We start from the raw sequence: 20,835 nt of genomic DNA on the forward strand, positions 1-20,835 counted from the left end.
TCTAGTAATTTTGCTTTTTTTCCCCCTAAGCTTCTCTTAATGCTCCAGCTTTATCTGTGCTTCAATGTAATAGATGTGAGTTGAGCAGAGACTTTTCTGGTTTCACTGTTCAAAATTATTGTCCCAAACATTAATGACTTTCCCTTCCTATTTGTCCTGAAAACTCCTGAACTGAATTGAATAATGAGTCATACAACACAAAAGCGCAGTGTTAAAAACACACCAATATAAGAGGGGAGGATATAGCTCAAATGGAAGAGTGCATGCCTAGGGTGTGCAAGGTCCTGGGTTCAATCCCCAGTATCTCCTCTAAAAATAAGTAAATAAATAAATGAACCTAATGGACCCCCCCCCCCCGCTCCAAAACAAGAAACAAAAAATCACACCAATATATTTTACAGTAGCTACCTTCTCAGCCTTTATTGAACTGTCACTTTAGTTAGTTGGATTCCATCTAACAGTTCAAAGACAAAATGCATAGAATATGTAAAAGTCAGTAGAGGTGTAGGGAAAGAACAGTGAAAGATTTTGCTATTGGAGGATTTTATATCCTAAAATTAAAAAAAACCCAATAATGTACCTACTTCAGCACTCACTTATGTGTGGTATTTAAAATGTAGAACTCATAGAAACAGAACAGATTAGTGGTTCCCAAGGCCTGAGGAGAGAGGGAAATGGGAAGTTGTTGGTTCTGAGACTCAGTATCCACGTGGGGTGAGAGCTTAATTCTGACACTGTCTATCCAGAGATAGGATCAGATTCCACAGGTTAAAGGTTTAGTCCTACAAGATTGCCACCAGCTCCCCAACACACTTCAGACGCCAGTCACAAGCCAAGGTTGCTTCTGACCAACCGGTTATAAATCAGAGGTTCCCAAGGCCCCCTCCTTAGAGTTGTTCACAGAAGTCAGAGAAACATTTTACTTACTAGATTACTAGTTTATTATAAGAGGCTATAACTCAGCATGAACAGAAGATGACAATGTTGCTCACCACCCAGTTCTACAAGGGTTAAGTCACAGCCGACTGCCATTGCCCGCTGACACTGCACCCTGAGAGGTAAACAGTTCGGTGCACACCTCAGGAAGAACACAGTGATCCCAGATTCTCGCATCTTCCCATTAGGAAAGCCCTGAAATCATTAACTTGCAGTATCTGTTCTTTATGATTAGCAGTAATCTTTTGCCAAGATTTATGCCTGACTGCATGTATTTCCTTGCCAAAATTATATATAAGTGGGCTTCTCCCCTACTTCTTTGAAGCAGTTTCTTCAGAGCTCTGAGAGGCTGTTTCCTGGGCTACAGTCCTCAGTAAGACCCTGATTAAACTTAAACTGACCACTCACGTGTTGTGTGTCTTTAAGTCAACATCAGAACAGCCAGCATGATGGAAGAGATGCACAGGACAAGGGATGGAGAAAGGACGCAGAGCTTCCATACCCTCTCCAGATTTGCCACTCTGGCAGCACTGCTATGTGTTCACCAACCCAGAAGTTTACAAACTCCATCCTTCTGGGTTTTTATTGAGCTTTATGACAGAGGCAGGATTGATTAAATCATGGCCATTGGCGATTGATTTGACCTCCAACCCCTCTCCTGTCACCAGAGGTCAGGGGTGGGACTGAAAGTTTCAACCCTCTAATCACATGGTTGGCTGCATTGGCGACCAGCCAGCCGAAGTCCTGAATGTTTTCCAAAAGTCGGTCATTAACATAACAAAAGAAAGCTTTATCACACTCAATGCTTTGGAAATTCCAAGGGTTTTGGAAGCTATGAGCCAGGAGCTGTGAACAAAGACTAAATACGTATGAGAAATATATTTTGGTCACCTGAATGACAAAATATGTATTTCTTATAAGTCACAATATCACATTTGGTCAAAGGGTACAACCTTTCAGTTGTAAGATAAATAAGCTCTGGGGATCTAAGGTGCAACATGGTGACTATAATTAAAAATACCATATTGTACACTTGAAAGTTGCTGGGAATAGCACTTTAATGTTCTCACTGTAACAACAATAAAATGGTAATTGTGTGAGTGAAGGAGGTGTTACCTAACTATGGTTAACACTTGGCAGTATATATATGTGTATCAAATCATCATCACATTGTACACCTTAACCACATCCAATGTTTTATGTCTATTATATCTCAATAAAGCTAGAAAAAAAAGAGAAGAAAGTCTACAGTGTCCTTTATGAGGCTGAAAATTTACCTGTATAGATAACATCTGAGAAAGACATTGGGCAGGCAGAAAGCAATGAAGGTGCACTGGCAGAGTTAGACACTTGGTTTTAGTCACAGCTCTGGCATTAAGTATCTGTACGGAGGATAACAGATTTTGAACTTCTGCGTGTTTTAGTTTCCTTGCCAGAAGAGAAGATTCACTGGGAGTTGGGGGTCGTCCTACTGCCCTGGGGCTGGAGGGAAGGGATGGACAAATTAGGTTTTGAGGCTGGCCTGTCCCTGCCAGGTTTCCCCCACTCTTCAGGGCAGCAGAGGTTTTGCTTTACCCGCATTTAACCCTGTGAGCATCGGTACTGCACAGTGGGCCAGGCCACGAGACCTCTGTGAGCAGCCAGGCAGTGGCGGGGTGACATCGGAGCAGGATGAAAACTGCCTTGCTGAACCATCTTCTCACAGCCTCCTCTGTCTCTCTGTGCCCCAGGTAGTAGCCACCTCCAAGTCACAGCCTTCCACCCAACAGTTCACAGCAGTTCTCTGTCTCCCAGGGATTCCCAGCTTCTTAAAAAATTTGTCAGATTTGATGTTTCTCTCTGCATCTGTTGTGGTGGTGGTAGTGATTGTTTTATAAATTTATTTTGTAATACAGCCTTTGTTAATATGCTGTCCCGGTGGGAACCTATCTGATCCATGAAATTAGCAATAGAATAAAAATTTGGATTAAGTTATATCGAAAGCTCTCCCTAGTCCTACCCGTCCTATGATTTTATGGTATGAGGTTGAAAATTTTGGGCGGGTGGGAGAAGGACACAGAAAAGAAAAAAATAAAAGAAAGACAGTAATTTAATGAAAGAATATGGCCTTTGAGAATTTCAGACAGCCCTGATTTCAGTCCTGCTAACAACCTGAGTGGCCGGCCATAGGCAAGTTAGTTAGCCTTCCAAAACCTAAGTTTCCTTGATTCTGAAGTAAGATAATATATATTGTTACAGGGCTATAGGGAGAATTAGATGAGATAATGTATATAAAATGCATTAGAACTCCAGGAAGTGATAGCTATTATTAATAGTCACTAAGACCAATTTTAACTTATTTTTATATCAGACTTTGCTTTAGAGATTTATGATACGTACCTCCCACCCTCCATTTTTTCACTCATTCAGCTCAGAACAGCATTAATTGCAGATAAATGCATACTGCAGCCCTGATACCCTCCCAGGCAAGTCTCCTGAGAGGTCTGTTCTTTCAGATAATACATGTATACACTTAGATATCAGAATCAATTAGGGTATGTTCACTTGCTGTCACTTGAATTTTCCAATTTGAATTCACACTCCTCTGTTTATAATATACCAATTATTTTCAGGGAGTTTCAGAAAGGAATTTAAAGCAGGAGATGGTGACTTTCAAAGTATGGAAATTCAGTTATACAAAGAGCTTAGTGACGCATGTACAATCAAATTTACAAAATGAATGAGAAAAAAAAAAACCTTGAAAATGTAATAACCGGTAGCAGAGAGATTTTTAAATGAATGTTAGATTGTTCTGGAAGGTGTTAGCGGCTCTTCAAATGTAGCTGAATAGCTGTGTAGAATAGATAATTATTAACAGAATTTGCCAAAAGGAGATATCTATTAAATGTACAATAGCTTCCATAGTACTAGTGAAAGGAGAGTTTTTACAATCAACTGGAAAATATTGTGATTTGGCATTTGAGAACTCAGTCGGAAAGTTGGCTTAGAACAGAAATAAAATATCTTACCTGGATACTTTCCAAATATGCATATATTCTAGAAGTTGGTTCAGATAAAACTGACTGTGGTCATCTTCATGCTGTAGACAGCAGAATATATTAATATTTATAGAGTGAATAGGAATGAAACCAGATAAAAATAGATTTGTAGCTTCCTGCTGTCATTTTATTCACCTCTTTAGATAACCCTCATTCATCATTTTAATACTTCGTTTTAAAGACCTTACAAGACTCTCCTTAACTGTGTAAGCATTCTTTTCAAAAGTAGAACATGTAACTGAGCTTTGGTTAAGGATAAACCCCAAGGACAGTTGAAAAACATCCTGCCATCACCAAGGTCGAACGTTAACTTCTCCCAGCAGGGAGGCAGATTTCAGACACCAGTTCTCCCACATGCACTCACGTTTTCTTTACATTTAGGCCACGGGTGCCCTGGCAGTATAAGACTTGACAGCTTGCCAGATCGCCCGGCAGACACAGAATGAACTCCATTTTTCAGCTTTTGCGTATCTTGCCACCAAAACGTCAGTGTAAGAGAACTTAACGTTTCACGAACATTAAGTTGTGATAATGAATGACAACTACTGATAGGTATAAATTCTAGGAGCTATCAGATGGCATTGTATTTTCCTCCAAGATGAGGAGAAACTACTCCTCCAAAAATATCAGTCCTCTGGTCCATGTATATGCATTTCCGCTCACGCTCACGTCTTAACTTCTTGATTAGCTCTTCCAGGAAAACCCTATGCAAGTCTGCAGTATTCTCCATTGTAATTGCACTCCTTCACCACACAATGGCGCTAAGCCTGAGAGCTGACAAGTCTCAATGCCTGGGGTGCATGTAGTAATCTTGTATGTCAGTACACACACCATCTATTTTTAAAACTACATATTAGAGTTTATGACAGAAGACATCAGAAGGAAAACCTTTACACAGTTTAAGGTCAAAGGTAAATTAATTTTTATATTGGGTGGTTTCGAGAGGAAGAAGAAAGAAGCTAAGTTACACGTAAACAATAAGGTCATCACTGTACTACAACACCTTGAGTGCATGCTATTAGAAAGGAACACTTTGTAGAAATGCTAAGGAACTTGAAAACAGAAGGCTTATTCTCTAGGAATGTACGTCTAGAGTCACTGAATGATGAAATCTGAAAGTGTGATAGTGGTTAAGACATTTTTCTTCTGCAACAGAGAAAGCTCAACTCTAGGCATGGAAAAGACAGCAGAAAGGAAGAGAAAATGGAAAGTTAAAAGCAGAGCCAAAAGAGAGATAGTAAGATGTGAACTGTAATGTTAGGCATTTGCCTTCTTTCAGAAGCTAAAGCAAAGCAACATATAGATACTATGACTTATTTGCATCTTTCTGAATAGCATAATCATATTTATTTAAAAACCACTCTACTTGGCTTCCAGAGATACTTTTTAGGGGAAAATTGGCCTTTGTCATATAGCCACTTACAAGAAAAAAAATTTTATTTAAAGGATCTCAAAATGTTGGAGGAAAGTCTGAGCAGTTGTCCATGGAATATATTGTGCAGTTTTACTTTTCTGCAAAGCTGAAGGTCATACCCTTGTTAAGAAAAATATGAAGGTATTTTTTTCCTTTTTCCGTACAAAAGTTTATTGCTGTTAATGTCCTGTGAATATTTCCTTGAGCTAGAAAGAAATCTTAATTTTATGATTTAATATTTACAATGTTGGCAATACTTTTGATCAAATTTGAGAGAGAGAAAGGCAAAACAATTTTTTTTAAAGTCTCAGCCATTCACATCACATCTAATCATGATGGAGATTTAAAATTTTTGAAATCTAAAATGATTTCTAAAGACTGTCAACTGAGGGGAGGAGTGGTAGAGTGCGTGCTTAGCATGCACAAGGTCCTGGGTTCAATCCCCAGTACCTCCATTAGGGAAAAAAACTATATCCCCCCCCAAAAAATATTAAAAAAAGACTGTCAGCCTGTTTTATGAGTAATCTTGTACAACATGAATAAAATCACCATATATCAGTATAATAAAAGCCAATTTAAAATAGGAAAGCCATCTGAGATGTACTGAGTTTTGCAATGCCTTTTACAATTAGAAAACGCTAAAATAGCTATTGAAAGGTGTTGGTGTCAATAAATTTAATAGAATGATAGTAATCATTATATTCCTAATATTATATAAAAATAATATTATCAAGTTAATTTTATGTTGTTTTACTAGAAAGAAGATTTAATTGTTCATAAATATTTAGCTTACAGCTAAAATTATGAAAATCATAGGGAATTTTGAAACCACTTTAAATAATAGAATTAAGAGAGGAGACTGTTTACCATTCCCTTAGCATGGATTCATAAAAGAAAAAAATCATGGCTCATTTATTTTAAATATAGCAATTCAGATCATGAAAAAGGGTCACAAGTTGCTAAATTGTCTCAGTTATGTTAAATTAATCAGCATACCATATCCATTCCTGAAAGGAGATTCTGTAAAACAAGACAGTTATCTTTTTATTTTTGTTTTGTTAAATGTAGGGTTTTCAATTAGAATGGTAATTTAACCTACTCTATGGGTATTAAAAATTTACAACAAAAAGTGTGATACATCAGACTGCAACATATACACCATTTAGACATAACACACTGATGTCCATAGTCCTCAATATTTTCAATATCATGAGTACATTTTTGAAATGTTTGTGTCTCTACTAACATTAATATAGTTTCAGAGTTTTTAATAGTAAAAAGACTAAAATATCATATAGTGTAACATCCTATTATTTTTGCTATTTGACTATTACTAGTACATAATAAAAAATTCAGTACATATAAAGCACTGATAACAGTGTCTGGCACCTTACTTTATATGGTTAATTCACTGAATACCGATCATGCCCCAGACTTTGGGGCATATGGATAAAACTGCGGAAAACAAAACAAAATAAAAAATATATAAAGCCACAATTCTGAGTAATTGCTCTGAAACTGACATCTATAACTTTTGAATGTAGCCCACAAGTTCTAAGTGTCTGTCATATAAAATGGTAGCATAAGGTATGTGGAGAATCACTGACTGGGCTCAAATCCAAGGTCCTCTGCTTGCCAGTTCCATGAACGTGGCCTGAGGAAAGTCAAGAGTTCCCTGGGATTCAGTGTCCTTATTTTTAATTATATTGGGCACGTGGAATTGTTGTAAAGATTAAATATGATAGAAATGTTAAGTTTCTAGATGTAAAGTATACGCTCGATACGTATGATACCAAAGTAGTGGAGTTAACATGCATTTAAGAATAGAACTTCACTTACACAAAACTGAAATGTTAGCGATTTGTCAGTTACTACCAGTAGGATAACTTTTTTTTTAAGCAATATGTAACTTCTAAACACGAGTAGAAATTAGAGTCATACATTTTCTCTTCCCCTCTGTTGAAGTGAAACATGGTGATTTCAATGTTTTCATCAACACTGAGAACAATTTGAAGACTCTTAGGCTTATTAATATTGAGGGAATTAGTTGTACTTTATGATGTTTCTTTGTAGAGGTTTCAGATGCAAAGCCCTGGAGCTGTCAACACCAGCTGAGCGGGGTACCAGTTCCAAAAGATATTTCTAAACAACTCTCTTTTGGCCTCATTATGTTATGTTCCACATAGAAATATTGCAACCTAATGCACCACCTGACAACTTTTTATGATGAATCACCTCAGACTAGGAAAAAAGAGTCATGCACTGGAAATCTGTTATCTGATGTAAATGACAGGGTGATGAGATTTTTGCTTAAAGCAGGTAATTGGAAGATTCTACAGATAAAAAAACTGCCGAAATATCAAAGTTCACTGCATACTGTGCAATTTGGGTTTGAAACAACTCAAGACATCACACAGGGAATAAAATTTATATCTAACAGCATGAAACTATGTCATTAAAGTACAGTAATCCCTTTCTAGGTAGTTTTATTATATTTATTATGAATATTAATCTGTCCTGATCAAAACTGTGTTGACACCTGTATTTTCAATTAAAAACAAGAGTTGTGTTATTTTTCTTCCTTCTGTGGTTTCTCCTTCACGTTTTCTATTTCATTCACTTCCTAGTGGATTCATAGATAGTATGAATAGGATAACAGTAGTAAGTTTCTTATAAATGATTTTTCAAGAGAATAATTGATTTATTATACTGAGGTTATAGTGATGTGTTCATGTAATTACTTCAGTCCAAATTGTTAACAGACATATAGATAAATATTTTACTATGTTTTAATAAATACACTCAAATGAAAATGTATTCATTAATCTGTGTAATTCCAAAATTACACATTCCAAAGTTGGGAATATCATCCTTAAAATAATCCATTTGCTAATTGGAACCAATGCTAAGAAAGTCTTACCTTTCGAGATAGCTTTCCTGGAGCTTCCCTCTTTTTCTGTAGATTAAGTTGAATAACAGATTTGTTTTTCTGAAATATTCTGTGGCTCCCCAAATAATGATCACTGAAGGAGAAAAAAAATGAACACAGTCACTTCATCCCATGATACCCTCAAGTGTATGTTTTCCTCCCTGACTTCATTTCTTCTTATTTTTGGAACTTAGTCTGATAAAAATTGTATGCACACACACATATGCACATATATATTCCTAGTTTTATATCTGTCTGTCTATCAATTTCATACACACACACACACACACACACACACATATCTCTCCACATTCAGTGTTGACAAGATATTACACTTATTTTCAAAGCATATGTTAGGAAATGATTAGACACATTTTGAACAGACAAGAAGAATACTTAATATATCTGAAGTTAGTTTTACTCAGCTGTCTCAAAGCTGAGAACAATTAATTGATGCCACAAAGTGTACATGGTTAACCACTGTGTCATGGAAACAGCAGTATGGTAGAAATGTCATGGGCTTTATGGACAGATTTATTAGCTTCCTGGCCTTAGGCCAGTTGAACTATCTGAAACTCAATGTTTTCTTTCTTAGAGTCGGGATATTAATGTCTACATCAAAGGTTTGACAAGCAGATTAAACAAAAAATATTCCTACACATTTCAGAAATTTCTGGGGGAGGGTATAGCTCAGTGGTAGAGTGCTTGCTTAGCATGCACAAGGTCCTGGGTTCAATACCCAGTACCTCCATTAAAATGAATAAATAAATAAATAAATCTAATTACCACCCCACCCCACCCCCCAGTTTAAAAAAAAAAAAAAAGAAATTTCTAATGGTACAATTTTCTTTTCTTTTCCTTCCTTCCTTTCTCTCTTACTTTCTTTCTGTCTCCCTCCCTCCTTTCCTTCCTTTCTATCTCTCTCTCTCTCTCAATATTTCCTAATTACAAATTAAATGATGAGCACAGTAAGTTACTGATTCATAACGTATTGTTTTGAATTCAACTGATTGCACTTTTAAATGAAGGGCTTTTATTATATGATCTCCTTTACAGCTTTAAATTTTGATATTGCTAGTGACTCTGAGTCATTACAAAGGATAAATTATGTTAATGTAGCACTTTATTTAAGGACCTTGGTCAAATATATGAAGGATTTCAGGAGAAAAAAACACTTGTATTAAAAATTTGGCCGTGAAACTAACACATTATAAATCAACTATGTTTCAATAAAAAAAATTGGGGCTCTTAAGAGGATATATTCTTTTATCTGGAAAATTCATTAAATATTTGGAACTTACTAGTCCCAGCAATGTCAGACAAATAGAGCGTTGCTCTCTTGATAACTGCTGTATTCTCTGTAAATGTTCTTATTCTGACAGTTGCTATTTTTTAAGAAAACCCAGCACCGATCCACCCACCAAAATGGTGAATATTAGTGTTCACAGCATGTTTTTCCCCTCCTATTACCTTTCCTCTTGTTACTCTAACCTAGATTCCCATGCCACTGCCATCCACAGTGCTTTTGTATCGTTCCTTGGGGTATTTCTACTGCTCGTCTAGACATAAGGCATGGCCAGTGTATTCCTTGAGTTCCTGGAATCACTGATTCCTGCCTTCCTCCAGGGGCCGTTCTCATATTCTGTCACATATACTCAAGTTCCTTTCCTTCCACCTCCCCTGACCCCAGCTCTCCTTTCCACGCTGAGAGTTCTGTTTTCCTGTTCCTATTCGGCAACCACTTTAAGAGTAGTGACCCACTTTGCTCTCAAAGCTTACTTTCCTCAGTGTGTTGAAGTCTGGACCCTGGACCCCCTGTCCAGTGAATTCAACCTCTGATATGGCTACTGCTGTCTTGGACTGACTTTACTTCACTCACCTGTATGTATATCCCTTACTGGGGTTGCCAGATAAAATAGATGTCCAGTATATATGAATTTCACATAACAGTTAATAAAACTTTTTATTATAAGTATGTTTCATGTAATATTTGATACCTACTTATATTAAGAAAAATTGGAATTTTTGAAATTCAAATTTAACTGAACATCTTATATTTTTATTTGCTAAATTTTATTTTATTTATTTCTCCTTTCTAAAGTTCTTCCCTTATCTTTGCCTCACTGTGTGTGTGTGTGTGTGTGTGTGTGTGTATGGTAGGGTCTGGGTAATTATCAGATTTTGTAGAGAATTTTTTCCCTATAAATTTTCTCTTTTTTATAGCTGCATTATAGAAATATATTTTTAGGGAAAACATTAGAATTGTACTAAATTGTATAAAACAAAATAAAATTTTTAAATTATTTCTTTCTCTTTTTCCAAAATAACAATTACCAAGAGTTTATTGCACTTTTTTTGTAGGCCAAAATAAAAGGCCAATCACACTTACATTTATATTAAGAATGAGGTCATTTTATTTTAGCTGTCTCTAACCTATAGCTGAATTTCTTTTAACTTGTTTTCTGTGACTTTGCTTCTTAATCAGAAAATTTAAACTGTTCCACTCATAGCAATGCCATTTGCTATGTTATTGTAGGTTTATATTAACCATATTTGTTATTTAAATTTTTTCCTTTTTCTGTGATTATTTGAATCTTCTTTGCATCTCTTTATTTCTCTATTTATCTTTAGAGGCTTGGGGACATAAATATATTTTGATTTTCCATTGGTTGCCTAATATTTTTAAGGAAAACATATCTTAAATCTTTTCCATTTCAACCTCAACTCAGTCATTATTTAGATCACACTATCAAAGAAAGCTTAGAGCTTAATATGACTTCAGTTTAGCTCTCTTTCATTACACAACAGTTGTCCAAGTAGAGATCATTTCAAATTTTGTTTCCAGATTCTTTTATAATTTACCTGATGAAATCAAGAAAAGTAGTAGATCAGTTGATCAAAAAAGTTAGAGGGAATTATAGAAAATATAGGTATTTAATATACTTTATTTTGAAACTAAAAATAATTAAATAGCTTCTCAATATCCAAAGTTTTGGTGCTAGAATAAAGGAAGCCATTGATATAAGATGAGGATCTGCTGATTACAATTTTGTATCTTTCTGGCATAAACCAAACCTGTAAGCAATTATCTTTAATTTCCAGTTCCAGCTTCTATAGTAAGGAGCATATTCTTGGACTTGGGGAACAGCCTGAATGAAGAACTGGTTTAGATTCTTAAGAAGATTATTCTAATCTTTTAAAGTTGTATCTTGTACATTTAATTCAGCAGTAATAGTTTTTAATGATCTATCTGGAATGCATTTATTGAGTAAAGAGGAATATACAGGTCCAATTTCAGACATTTTTCCAACATAATTACAATTTACCCAAACATCCCTAATTAATGAGGACATCTTTTCATCTTTGACCTGACACATTTAACACATGAACAATTTTCAAAAATATAGGATCTATTTCTGGACACTAAATATTCCATTAACCCATACATCTATTCCTGTGCCAATACCAAATTGCTTCAGTTATTTAATTTCCTAGCATATCTGAAGTGTGGGAATAAATGAGAGTCGTCATTTAAAAAAATTATCTTTGTGCAATTTCTCTTCCAGAACAATTTTAGAATTAGTGTGGCAATGTTAAGGAGAAATGCTAATATACTGTTGACATTTTATTTATGGAGTTATATAAAAATTAGTTGGCTTTTTTATAATATTGAATCCTTCCAAGGAAAAGTGTATGTCTACATACAGTCTGGTTCTCTTTTATGCCCTTGAGTAAGTTTTAGTTTTCTTTCAGATAGATCTTACACATATGCCTTTTGCAAGATATTTCATGGATTCTGTTCTATTACAATTCAAAGATTTTTCCATAATATTTATTAGTTGGGTTTATGTCTTGATTTTACTTGTGGAATCCTGTTATAATACCTAGTGGTTCTTCAGTTGATCATTTTGGATTTTCTAAGTAGAAAAATATGTTATTTTAAAGTAATTCAACTTCATCTATTGCTTTCCACTATTTTTCTTCCTTTTTTTTTTTTTTTAATCTTATTGTGATGTCTAGGATTCTTGGCACACAGTTCAATAGTAGTAATGAAAATAGACATCCTTTTCTTTTTCTTGACTTTATAGAGAATGCATCAAATGATTGACAAATGATAGTTTTGTGTTCCTGGTATATCCTTTTCTTGTCTATTTTCTTGATTTTTTTAAAAATGATGAATAAGCTTCAGACTTTATTTAATGAGTTTTCTGCATCTACTGGATGCATCATATTGAGAAGACCTTTTTTCCTTGAATGTGTTAATATTTTAACTAAATCAGTAGATTTTTCTAAGGTGTAATTATCTTTACATTCTTGAGTAGATGTATCCACTGGTAGATTTAATTTGCAATTTTAAAGGATTTTTTTTTAATACAGCAAAATGTAGATAGGCCTATAATCTTAATGTTTTGTGTTTTGTCTTTATTTATTTTAGGCATTACAATTAAACTAACCTTGTAAGCCACATATACCTTTTTCTCTGTCCTGGAATAGTTTATATAATTGAGAATTATATATTCCCTCAAGGTTTGGTGCAATTTGCCTAAAACTACATTTTTCACTCCCTACTGCTCTTTGTTCTATTTTATATTTCTCCTTGAGCTAATTTTGAATATTCATTATTCCTTAGAAGACTGTCTGTTTTTTATAAAGCTGTCAAACGAATGTCCCAAACCCCTCCTATTTTAAACATCTTTCGACATTTCCGTGAGAACTCCGCAGTCCCCTTGCAGTCATTCTGCCCTTCCCATGCTCTCACTCTTTCTTGTTTTACCAGAAGGTTTTCTATTAATATTTTTTCCTATCATTTCATGAGAATTTTGGTGGTCTGGTGGGTAAACTTACATTTTCAGTCTAGTATATTAATGCAGTCCTGAATATATGTTATTATCATTTCAATTATGGGAATAATTTTGCAGGAAGAAAGATCTCAAAAAATGGAAAGGAAGTACTTTTCTGGTCTTATTTTGCAAGTAAGGACACTGGGTTCAACAAAATAAGACTAGAGATTAGAACATAAATATTTGTAGTAAATATAGCACACTTGAAGTTTGTTTATGGAGTCAAGCATTCCTGCTATAATGTGATACATGTGTTTCTTCTCATAAAAGGGGGGAATGAGGTGTTCTGCAAATTGTGGGCTAAAAGTAAAAGGTCTCATGGGGAAATAGGGCTGGGGGAGACCACTCAGACCAATGCAGGTCTCTAATCAGAGCACATGTGCTTGTACGCACACACACACACACACACACACACACACACACACACACACACACACACACATACCCCTCAATGCAAACACTAGCACAGTCTTAAAAAGACACATCTAATTTCAGAAACTTAAAGAAACATTATAGTAAGTAATAAACCTGGCTTTTTAAAGTGTCTTTACCTTGATGGAAGGGGACATAAGAAAATTTTGATGCTGTTGAATATAATATGAGGACAGCATGTGCAAAAATTGTGAATTCTTCAGTGAGCATTTTCAAGACAGAGCCTGAGGCCAAGTTGAGAAAAAATTGCATGTCGGGTGAATGGTCGCTGGTCACTGGGACAACACTGTCACCCTCAGCAGTGTCATGTGTACTTTGCGTTCAGCCAGTGTTACTTAGTGGAGCAGAACATTAATATGCCCGAAAAATGTACGTGTATGAAGGTGACTTTTCTGAAAAGCTAATTCGTGTCACAGAAACGTGTTGTATTCGGCACATCATCTTTTGGGGGGCATCGTGTTTAAAATACTAAACAGTCCTTTTCGTGTGTGTGTTAGCAATAACAAAAACTGTTACTGTGCTGGAATTGTCACTTTTAAATTTCTGATGTTATTTAAAGGACTGCAGATTCTCCAATAACCATCACATTTTAATAAGAGCTATCAACTCTTATTCACCACTTTGCCATCACTTTTTGGCAAGACCACTGTTTTGATTTGTCTTTGATAACCTAGGGTTACACTGTCTAACATTGTAGCTATTAGATGCGTGTGGCTACTGAGCACGTGACACGTGGCTGGTCTGAGTCAAGATGTGCTGTAAACATAAAATATGCACTGAATTTTGAAGGCTTAGCATACAAAAGTAATATAAAACATCTCAATATATTTAAAATTTTGATTTCATGGTGAAATGATAACATTTGGGGTATATTGAGCTAAATAAAATACTGCATTAAAATTTATTTCCCCCCGTTTCTTTTTGTATCTTCTTAATGTGGCTAGAAAACTCAATTATGTGGCCCACACTGTATTTCTATTAGATAGTGCTGATCTAGAGAAAATGAAAGAGAAGAAACAGAAAATAAAGCATTAAAGAATAGAAAGAATGGTGGTATATAGAATTTAATTAGTAATTGGGATAAGGAAAATCAAATGTGTGTTTGAGGACTTGTGGTATCAGAAAAGATAGGAAGAAGGGCTACCATACCAAGATAAAGAGAAATGAAAAATACTGCCACTGAGATGGGTAATGTGGAGAGCAGAGTTTGAACACTTAAGAGTACAGGCCACAGTATTACTAGGTTTGTAATGTGAACATTAGAATTTTCTATTTCAGATTATACAGACCAGGTGTTTTTCTCAACCTGGTAACATTTCAAATATAGCTGCTTAGTAGTTTTGTTTAATAATCATGTAAAAAATTTCAACTGTTAAATGAACTCAATCATTAAGACACAGTCAGAAGTTTTGTTTTCGTCTTCATAAATACTGGTAAATCAAAATTCTGCACATCCATTTATTTCTTCTCTCAACAAATGTTTGATTCCAGCTATATGCTAGTTACTATTTTAGAAACTGTTATGAGCATACCTGTCATTTAAGATGAACACCAAAAGGCTGAATCTTTGCACATAATTACTCCTATTTCCTATTCATAAGTAGCTCATGGTATTTTAAAGTATTTCTATGGCAGTATGTTTATATAAAGAGAGATTCATGACCCTAACACCAAGAAAATGATACACAAATACTTTAAAATTGTCCTGTGGGCTGAAAAGACACCCTAAATAATGTCCAACCTGTGAGTACTGATTCCCATCAGCCCCTGCACTACTGAAAAAACTCACATTTATCAGCATTCCTCTTTCATGGGCATAAATACATATCCTTATTTGATAGGATATCTAGTTCTAACTGTTTCCATTCGTACATTTAGAAAGTAGTCACACAGATGTTTTGTGACATAGTCGACGTAGAAAAAAAGCATTTTAATTTGATTTTATAAATATTGAAAGCCAGAATTGCTGACAGCTATTAAATATATTTCTTTAGGAAAACTCAGTAATTAAGCTGACTTTTGATACTTAGGTGGACTAGGAAATGTGAGAATAACAAAATATTAAGATATTAATTATATACAGTCCTTTGATGATTGCCACTTAAAAATTTCTATGGTGTTACATCTACCATATCTTTAGTTCTAGTAAGCTTTGTAACTAGTGGAAATGCCCTGGATTTTATGCCGGTGATATTTGTTGCTGGCTCAGCATAGATAAATATTAGCAGTATGTTGTTTTCCTTGACCAGTGCTCCTCACATTTATAGTTATTTTGCTTTCAAGGGAACCATGAATAAGAAAAGTTAACCTTCATGACTTGGAGAGATAAGCATAGGTGAAATCTTGAAACTAGGGCTTACAGCCATGGGGTGGTTAGTAGAGGAGAGTCATGGTTTTGAGCAGAGACCTTCTATGGGGCGTAAATTGATACCAACAGCAACTACTCAAGGGAAGACTGGACCAAAGAGATCTTACCCCATTTTGCTTAAGGATTCCCTCCAGCCTGTAAAAAGGCAGCTATCCCTGATTGCCTCTTTGCTTGAATGTGGTTTATTCTTTTGCATCTATAGTAACATACTTTTTTTAAATCAAAAAGAAAATGAAATTGAATATACTTCAAGGAATTTTTTTTAATCTAGAGGAAATGTTTTATAACAACTTAATAATTCTACAGTGCCCTCTCTATTTAGCAATGCATTCATAAAAGACAAGTAATAGCCCAACAATCTGTATAAATGATGTTAACTAACACCGAGGGTCCATCAGCATGAAAGAGACAAAGCAGTGAAGCTCGAACTTTGTATCTTTTGCAAAAATATATACTAAACTCCAGTTATTTGGGGGGTATGGTATGTAAAATTCGTAATGCAGTCACAAACCTAGAAGATTAAAAATATAAATTTTATTCTATTGGAAGGTTGCATTGTTTTTCCCAAAAATCTCCAGAGAAGAAACATTCAGTGGTCTTTAATACAGACCATTCATTCTTGATTTAAATAGCACATTAAAGCCTTATTAAAGTGATATTGAATAATTTGAAATACTATATAATTAAAATACTCAGCTAATTTCTTTACCTTATTTAAGAAAAACAGAGAGCTAGGTTATTTAAACCTCCATTAATTCAAAATTAGAGGGATTAATAATTCTTAGCTTTTAGAAGTTTGTTACTTCCCCCTACTTTCTCTAGCCTTTAAAAAAAACTTTGAATTTGCCTTATGTGGTTAAAATAAATATTGGTAATTTATAACTGAAAAAAATTAAATTTTATAAAATATTTTTGAGTAACAAAAATGACTTGATAGCTGCATGTTGGCTATTATAGTTTTAGGTATAATGAAATTGTGTACCTGCATTTTGTTCTGATTTGCCTTGTCTTCATGGGAAAATCATGCAATAGCTTTGTGACTATTTTTATCAAGTCTGTTGGCTAATGATGCTTGCACAATCACAAAGCTTTTTAAAAAACTTGGGGCAGAAACACGCTATAATTTTTATATGTTTCTTTCAATAATAATCAACCTCTATCAAGCACAGGCTCATTCTTTGGGGAATTGCTTACAAATGAAGGTATATATGGAGTATTCACATGTTAGGACATTTGTTCTAGTACACAGTTATTGGTTAGAACCAAATGCAAGTTTACAAGGTATATTATTATTAATTTTTAGTTAACTACTTATTAAAGATAGCAATGAAAGTTAATTTTAAAACATTAGGAAAAGTACTTTGAAGGAGATCCAAACTAAATTAAATAACTCAAGATACTCTTAATGAATGATTTATTCACAGATCATGTTTTTATTATTGTGTGTGAGAGCTCTCAAAGATATGATGTGTTCTTTCTGTTGCTCTGATATGGTTCTGTGATTTTAAAAGAGGAAGGCAAAGTTACGTAAAAGAGAAACACACCTTAATCTATTTCTTTCCTCAAAGTAAATCTAAAAAGTAATAACAGAGTAGTTTATATAATATTGGAATTTTTAGTCTGTTCTGAATATGCTGAAAATAATCAATTCAGGTTTGCAAAATGAAATCCTTAATTTCATTGAGAATGAAAAGACTCATTTTCCCTCCCCAAGAATATGTGCAAGTAAGTTTTTACTGCTAATGAGTATAATCTATTACCTTAAACTTTATGCACTATCACCTACCCTTTTCCTCACTGGTAATTAGTAGTCTGATTTTTATGTTGAATAAAAGGCAATTCCAATTTATAATCAAATGTTTAAAGAATAAATTAATACAAATTGTCATGGGATTAGGTAAAACATTTTTTTTTAAATAGAAGTTTTCTTAAGAGGATTATTTTAAAATTCTAATTAGATTTAATATTTGCAGGGGACTTTCTCACTCTAATCAAAGGAATTCAACATTTTCTCTCCTCAGAGAGGTCAGGAGAGAGAAAAAGGACTCCCCAGTAGATGGTCAGATCAAACTAATCAATGCTTGGGGGGAGGGTATAGTTCGAGTGGTAGAGCACATGCTTAGCATACACAAGGTCCTGGGTTCAATCTCCAATAAACAAACAAACAAACAAACCTAATTACCTCCCCTCCCCTGCAAAAAACTAAAACTAATCAATGCTAGTGAGGAATAGAGAGCTGGATACTGCTTTCTGAATTTAGATTTAAGAATGTATATGACAATTTCAAAGTAAGATTTGTAATTACCATAGGTTTTCTTTTTCATTTACATTTTTTTAGTACTCTGAGTCAATTAACTAATAAAGAAAAATTTTATTTTGTGTTATTTAAATCAAGGATGTAAAGCCTGACCATAACTGTAAGCAACAGATCCAAGCAGAATTTTCAAGAAAGATTGTTCACTTTCTCTTTATGTGGCACTTGTGGTTTACTGCTGACAGTGCAGTCATGATTTACTCAACAAAAGCTTTTAAGCAGTAAATTTCGTTGTTTCACATAGCTGCTGATAAGGAAAATTGTTTTTAAGTTGAATTAGAAAGTAAGACTTACAGCAAGATTTTTGGGAAATTACTTAAATCACATAGATGAGGAGTAAGAAACAGAAAAACCTGCACTCCTAGTAAGTGGCACTTCCAAGGACACTCCCACCATGGTAATTAATTTGGAGGCTAAAACCAGGAATGTAACGGAAGGTGTTAACATTTTTTTGTTATTTCTCTATTTAATCTTTCTCTCATTTGCTGATTCAGTATCCAGACTTCATATTGTGCACAACTTTGTTTTAAGCTATGAAGAGCCTATGATTAAGTCAGTAAAGTTTTAATGCTTTGATTTACTCTTTACTCATAATTTAAATACCCTGTTTATAAAGTGGTTTTTGAGGAAACTACTGATAGTTAAGGAAACTCTACTTGATATTAATTGAAGTGTCTGGTAAGGAGAGAATGATAACCAGGTATAAGATGTCAGTAACCTTCTTATTTTAAGAAGACTTATGGAAACGTGATATTAAAGTGAATTACTGGATTTGTAAAAGCATTGAACAGGGAGAGGAAGTTCCAGAGCAAGAGCCAGAGACAGAGTGAGAATAGATTTTAATTGACAGAAAACATTTGTAATACTAGATTAAGATGAGGGTTCAATGAGTTATAAAAGTAAAATAGTTGACTTATGAAAAGAGGAATTTGGGCTTGCTAGGAAAGTTACCTTTCTTCATTTTTCAATATGTTATGAAGTGTAACATCTTAATTGTTTTGTTGACTAAATTCAGTATTCGTGCAAGACACTGTTTTTTTTTTTTTTTAATTATGTATTTTTTCCCATTGAGTCAAAATTCTGAAGTCACTAGTAACCCCTGGCCTCTAATAGCTTACTCCTTGAAATGTGAACCATGGACCATCGGCTTCATCTTCAGCATCACCCAGGAGTTTAAATTTTAAGAATCTTCCCTTATCTAATCCAAAGTAGATGAGAAACTGCAAAAGTAGCAACTAAATATAATTTATCACTATCTTCATAAAGCAGATTAAGAAGCATAGTTCTGATAACATAAGGGAAGCTTAAAATGAAAAATCTTTCTGCATCATTCTACAAAAGTAATAGTAGGTTTTTTTTTTTGAAAGGGGACTACTTTTCCATTCTTTATTTTAGTATATTTTAACAACCATATAACATTTTTAATTTATTTAGAATTATGACTCACAGGAGCTTAAAGCAATCCGTACATAATGAAAGGACTAGCAGAGGCTTAATAAAAGTTTTACATTTGGAATTAAAGATTGCTAAAGTATAATCCTACAGCTCATTTTTAAAGTAGAAAAATATATTTAAAATTCAGTTTTTAGAAGGAAAAGAATTTGAAGTTAAAGGAGGTTAACTCATGTTGCCAGCAATAGTGATAGAGTAGTGTTAGCAATAGTGGGAAGGATTTGCTTTCATATTACTTGCTTAAACAGTCTCAAAATTCCAAAAAGAAAATTAGTTTTTATCTAGTCAGAAATTTGGAAGTGACAGTAAAGTCCATCTTCAGTGACTATGACTTATCATTATTTTAGTCAAATCATTTCTAAACATTTCCTGAGTAAAGATTTTGAAAATTTTTATATAGGTCAGAAAATGAATGCCCTGTGCGTTATGTTTCTTTTCCTTAAATTTTGCCTAAATGCTGTATGTTGGATTATAAACCCATGTTTAGTGCACTAATACATGGTCATTATTCTTTTTTTTTTTTTTTTTTTTGTATATATGGTCATTATTCTTATGAAGGGTTACCCTGTAGTTTTTGTTTTCAAGTGGCCCTTTATCATGAAAGGAGGCTTCATTATGGAGTGGAAAGACTGTGGGCTGGGCACACAGATAAACCCGTGCTACCCTGACATTGCTGCTTCCAATTTTATCACCAACTTTATGGCAAGTCATTTAATTTTTTTAGCCTCTATTTTCCCATATGTAAAATAGGAATAATCATGCTTTTCTTATATGAGAATGAATGACATTACAGTGTGAAAACTCTAGCCTGTAAACAGAGGCTTTTAATAAGTAAAGTAGGTTTCCTTGTTTTATTGTTGTTATTATTATTTTCATTTCCATGCCACTTCCTTAAGCATTCCTGTTTGTACCAAAGCTCCAGTTTTCCGAGTGCATAGTTATCTTTCTGGTTATTAAAATTTGTTTAAAATTCATATTCATTTGAACTCCTGCTGTCTTTCTCGGAAGGCAAGTTCCTCCTTCAGAGCACTACTAACCTCTTCATTTGTCTCCTTGATCCTACCCTCTCTAACTCCTCACCATTGATGTATTTCCTGCCTTCAATACTCTC

General features: G+C 34.3%; 1 protein-coding gene across 6 annotated transcripts in view; it reads right to left on the bottom strand.

The window, feature by feature from the left end:
* The window catches only part of PIK3C2G (phosphatidylinositol-4-phosphate 3-kinase catalytic subunit type 2 gamma), a 266,459-nt gene that overhangs the window by 217,411 nt on the left and 28,213 nt on the right, over positions 1-20,835 (bottom strand). For all 6 annotated transcript variants that reach the window (XR_004317065.1, XR_004317067.1, XR_004317066.1 and 3 more), the window contains exons 6-7: positions 8,309-8,411; positions 3,945-4,015 (exon numbers count right to left, since the gene is read on the bottom strand). Coding sequence is in view for 3 of the 6 variants with exons in the window: in XM_006192094.3 (XP_006192156.2) it covers positions 3,945-4,015; positions 8,309-8,411 (174 nt within the window). In the remaining 3 variants the exon portion in view is untranslated. The remainder of the gene's footprint in view (positions 1-3,944; positions 4,016-8,308; positions 8,412-20,835) is intronic.

Source organism: Camelus ferus, chromosome 34 (genome assembly GCF_009834535.1).
Source record: "Camelus ferus isolate YT-003-E chromosome 34, BCGSAC_Cfer_1.0, whole genome shotgun sequence".
NCBI classification, from domain to species: domain Eukaryota; kingdom Metazoa; phylum Chordata; class Mammalia; order Artiodactyla; family Camelidae; genus Camelus; species Camelus ferus.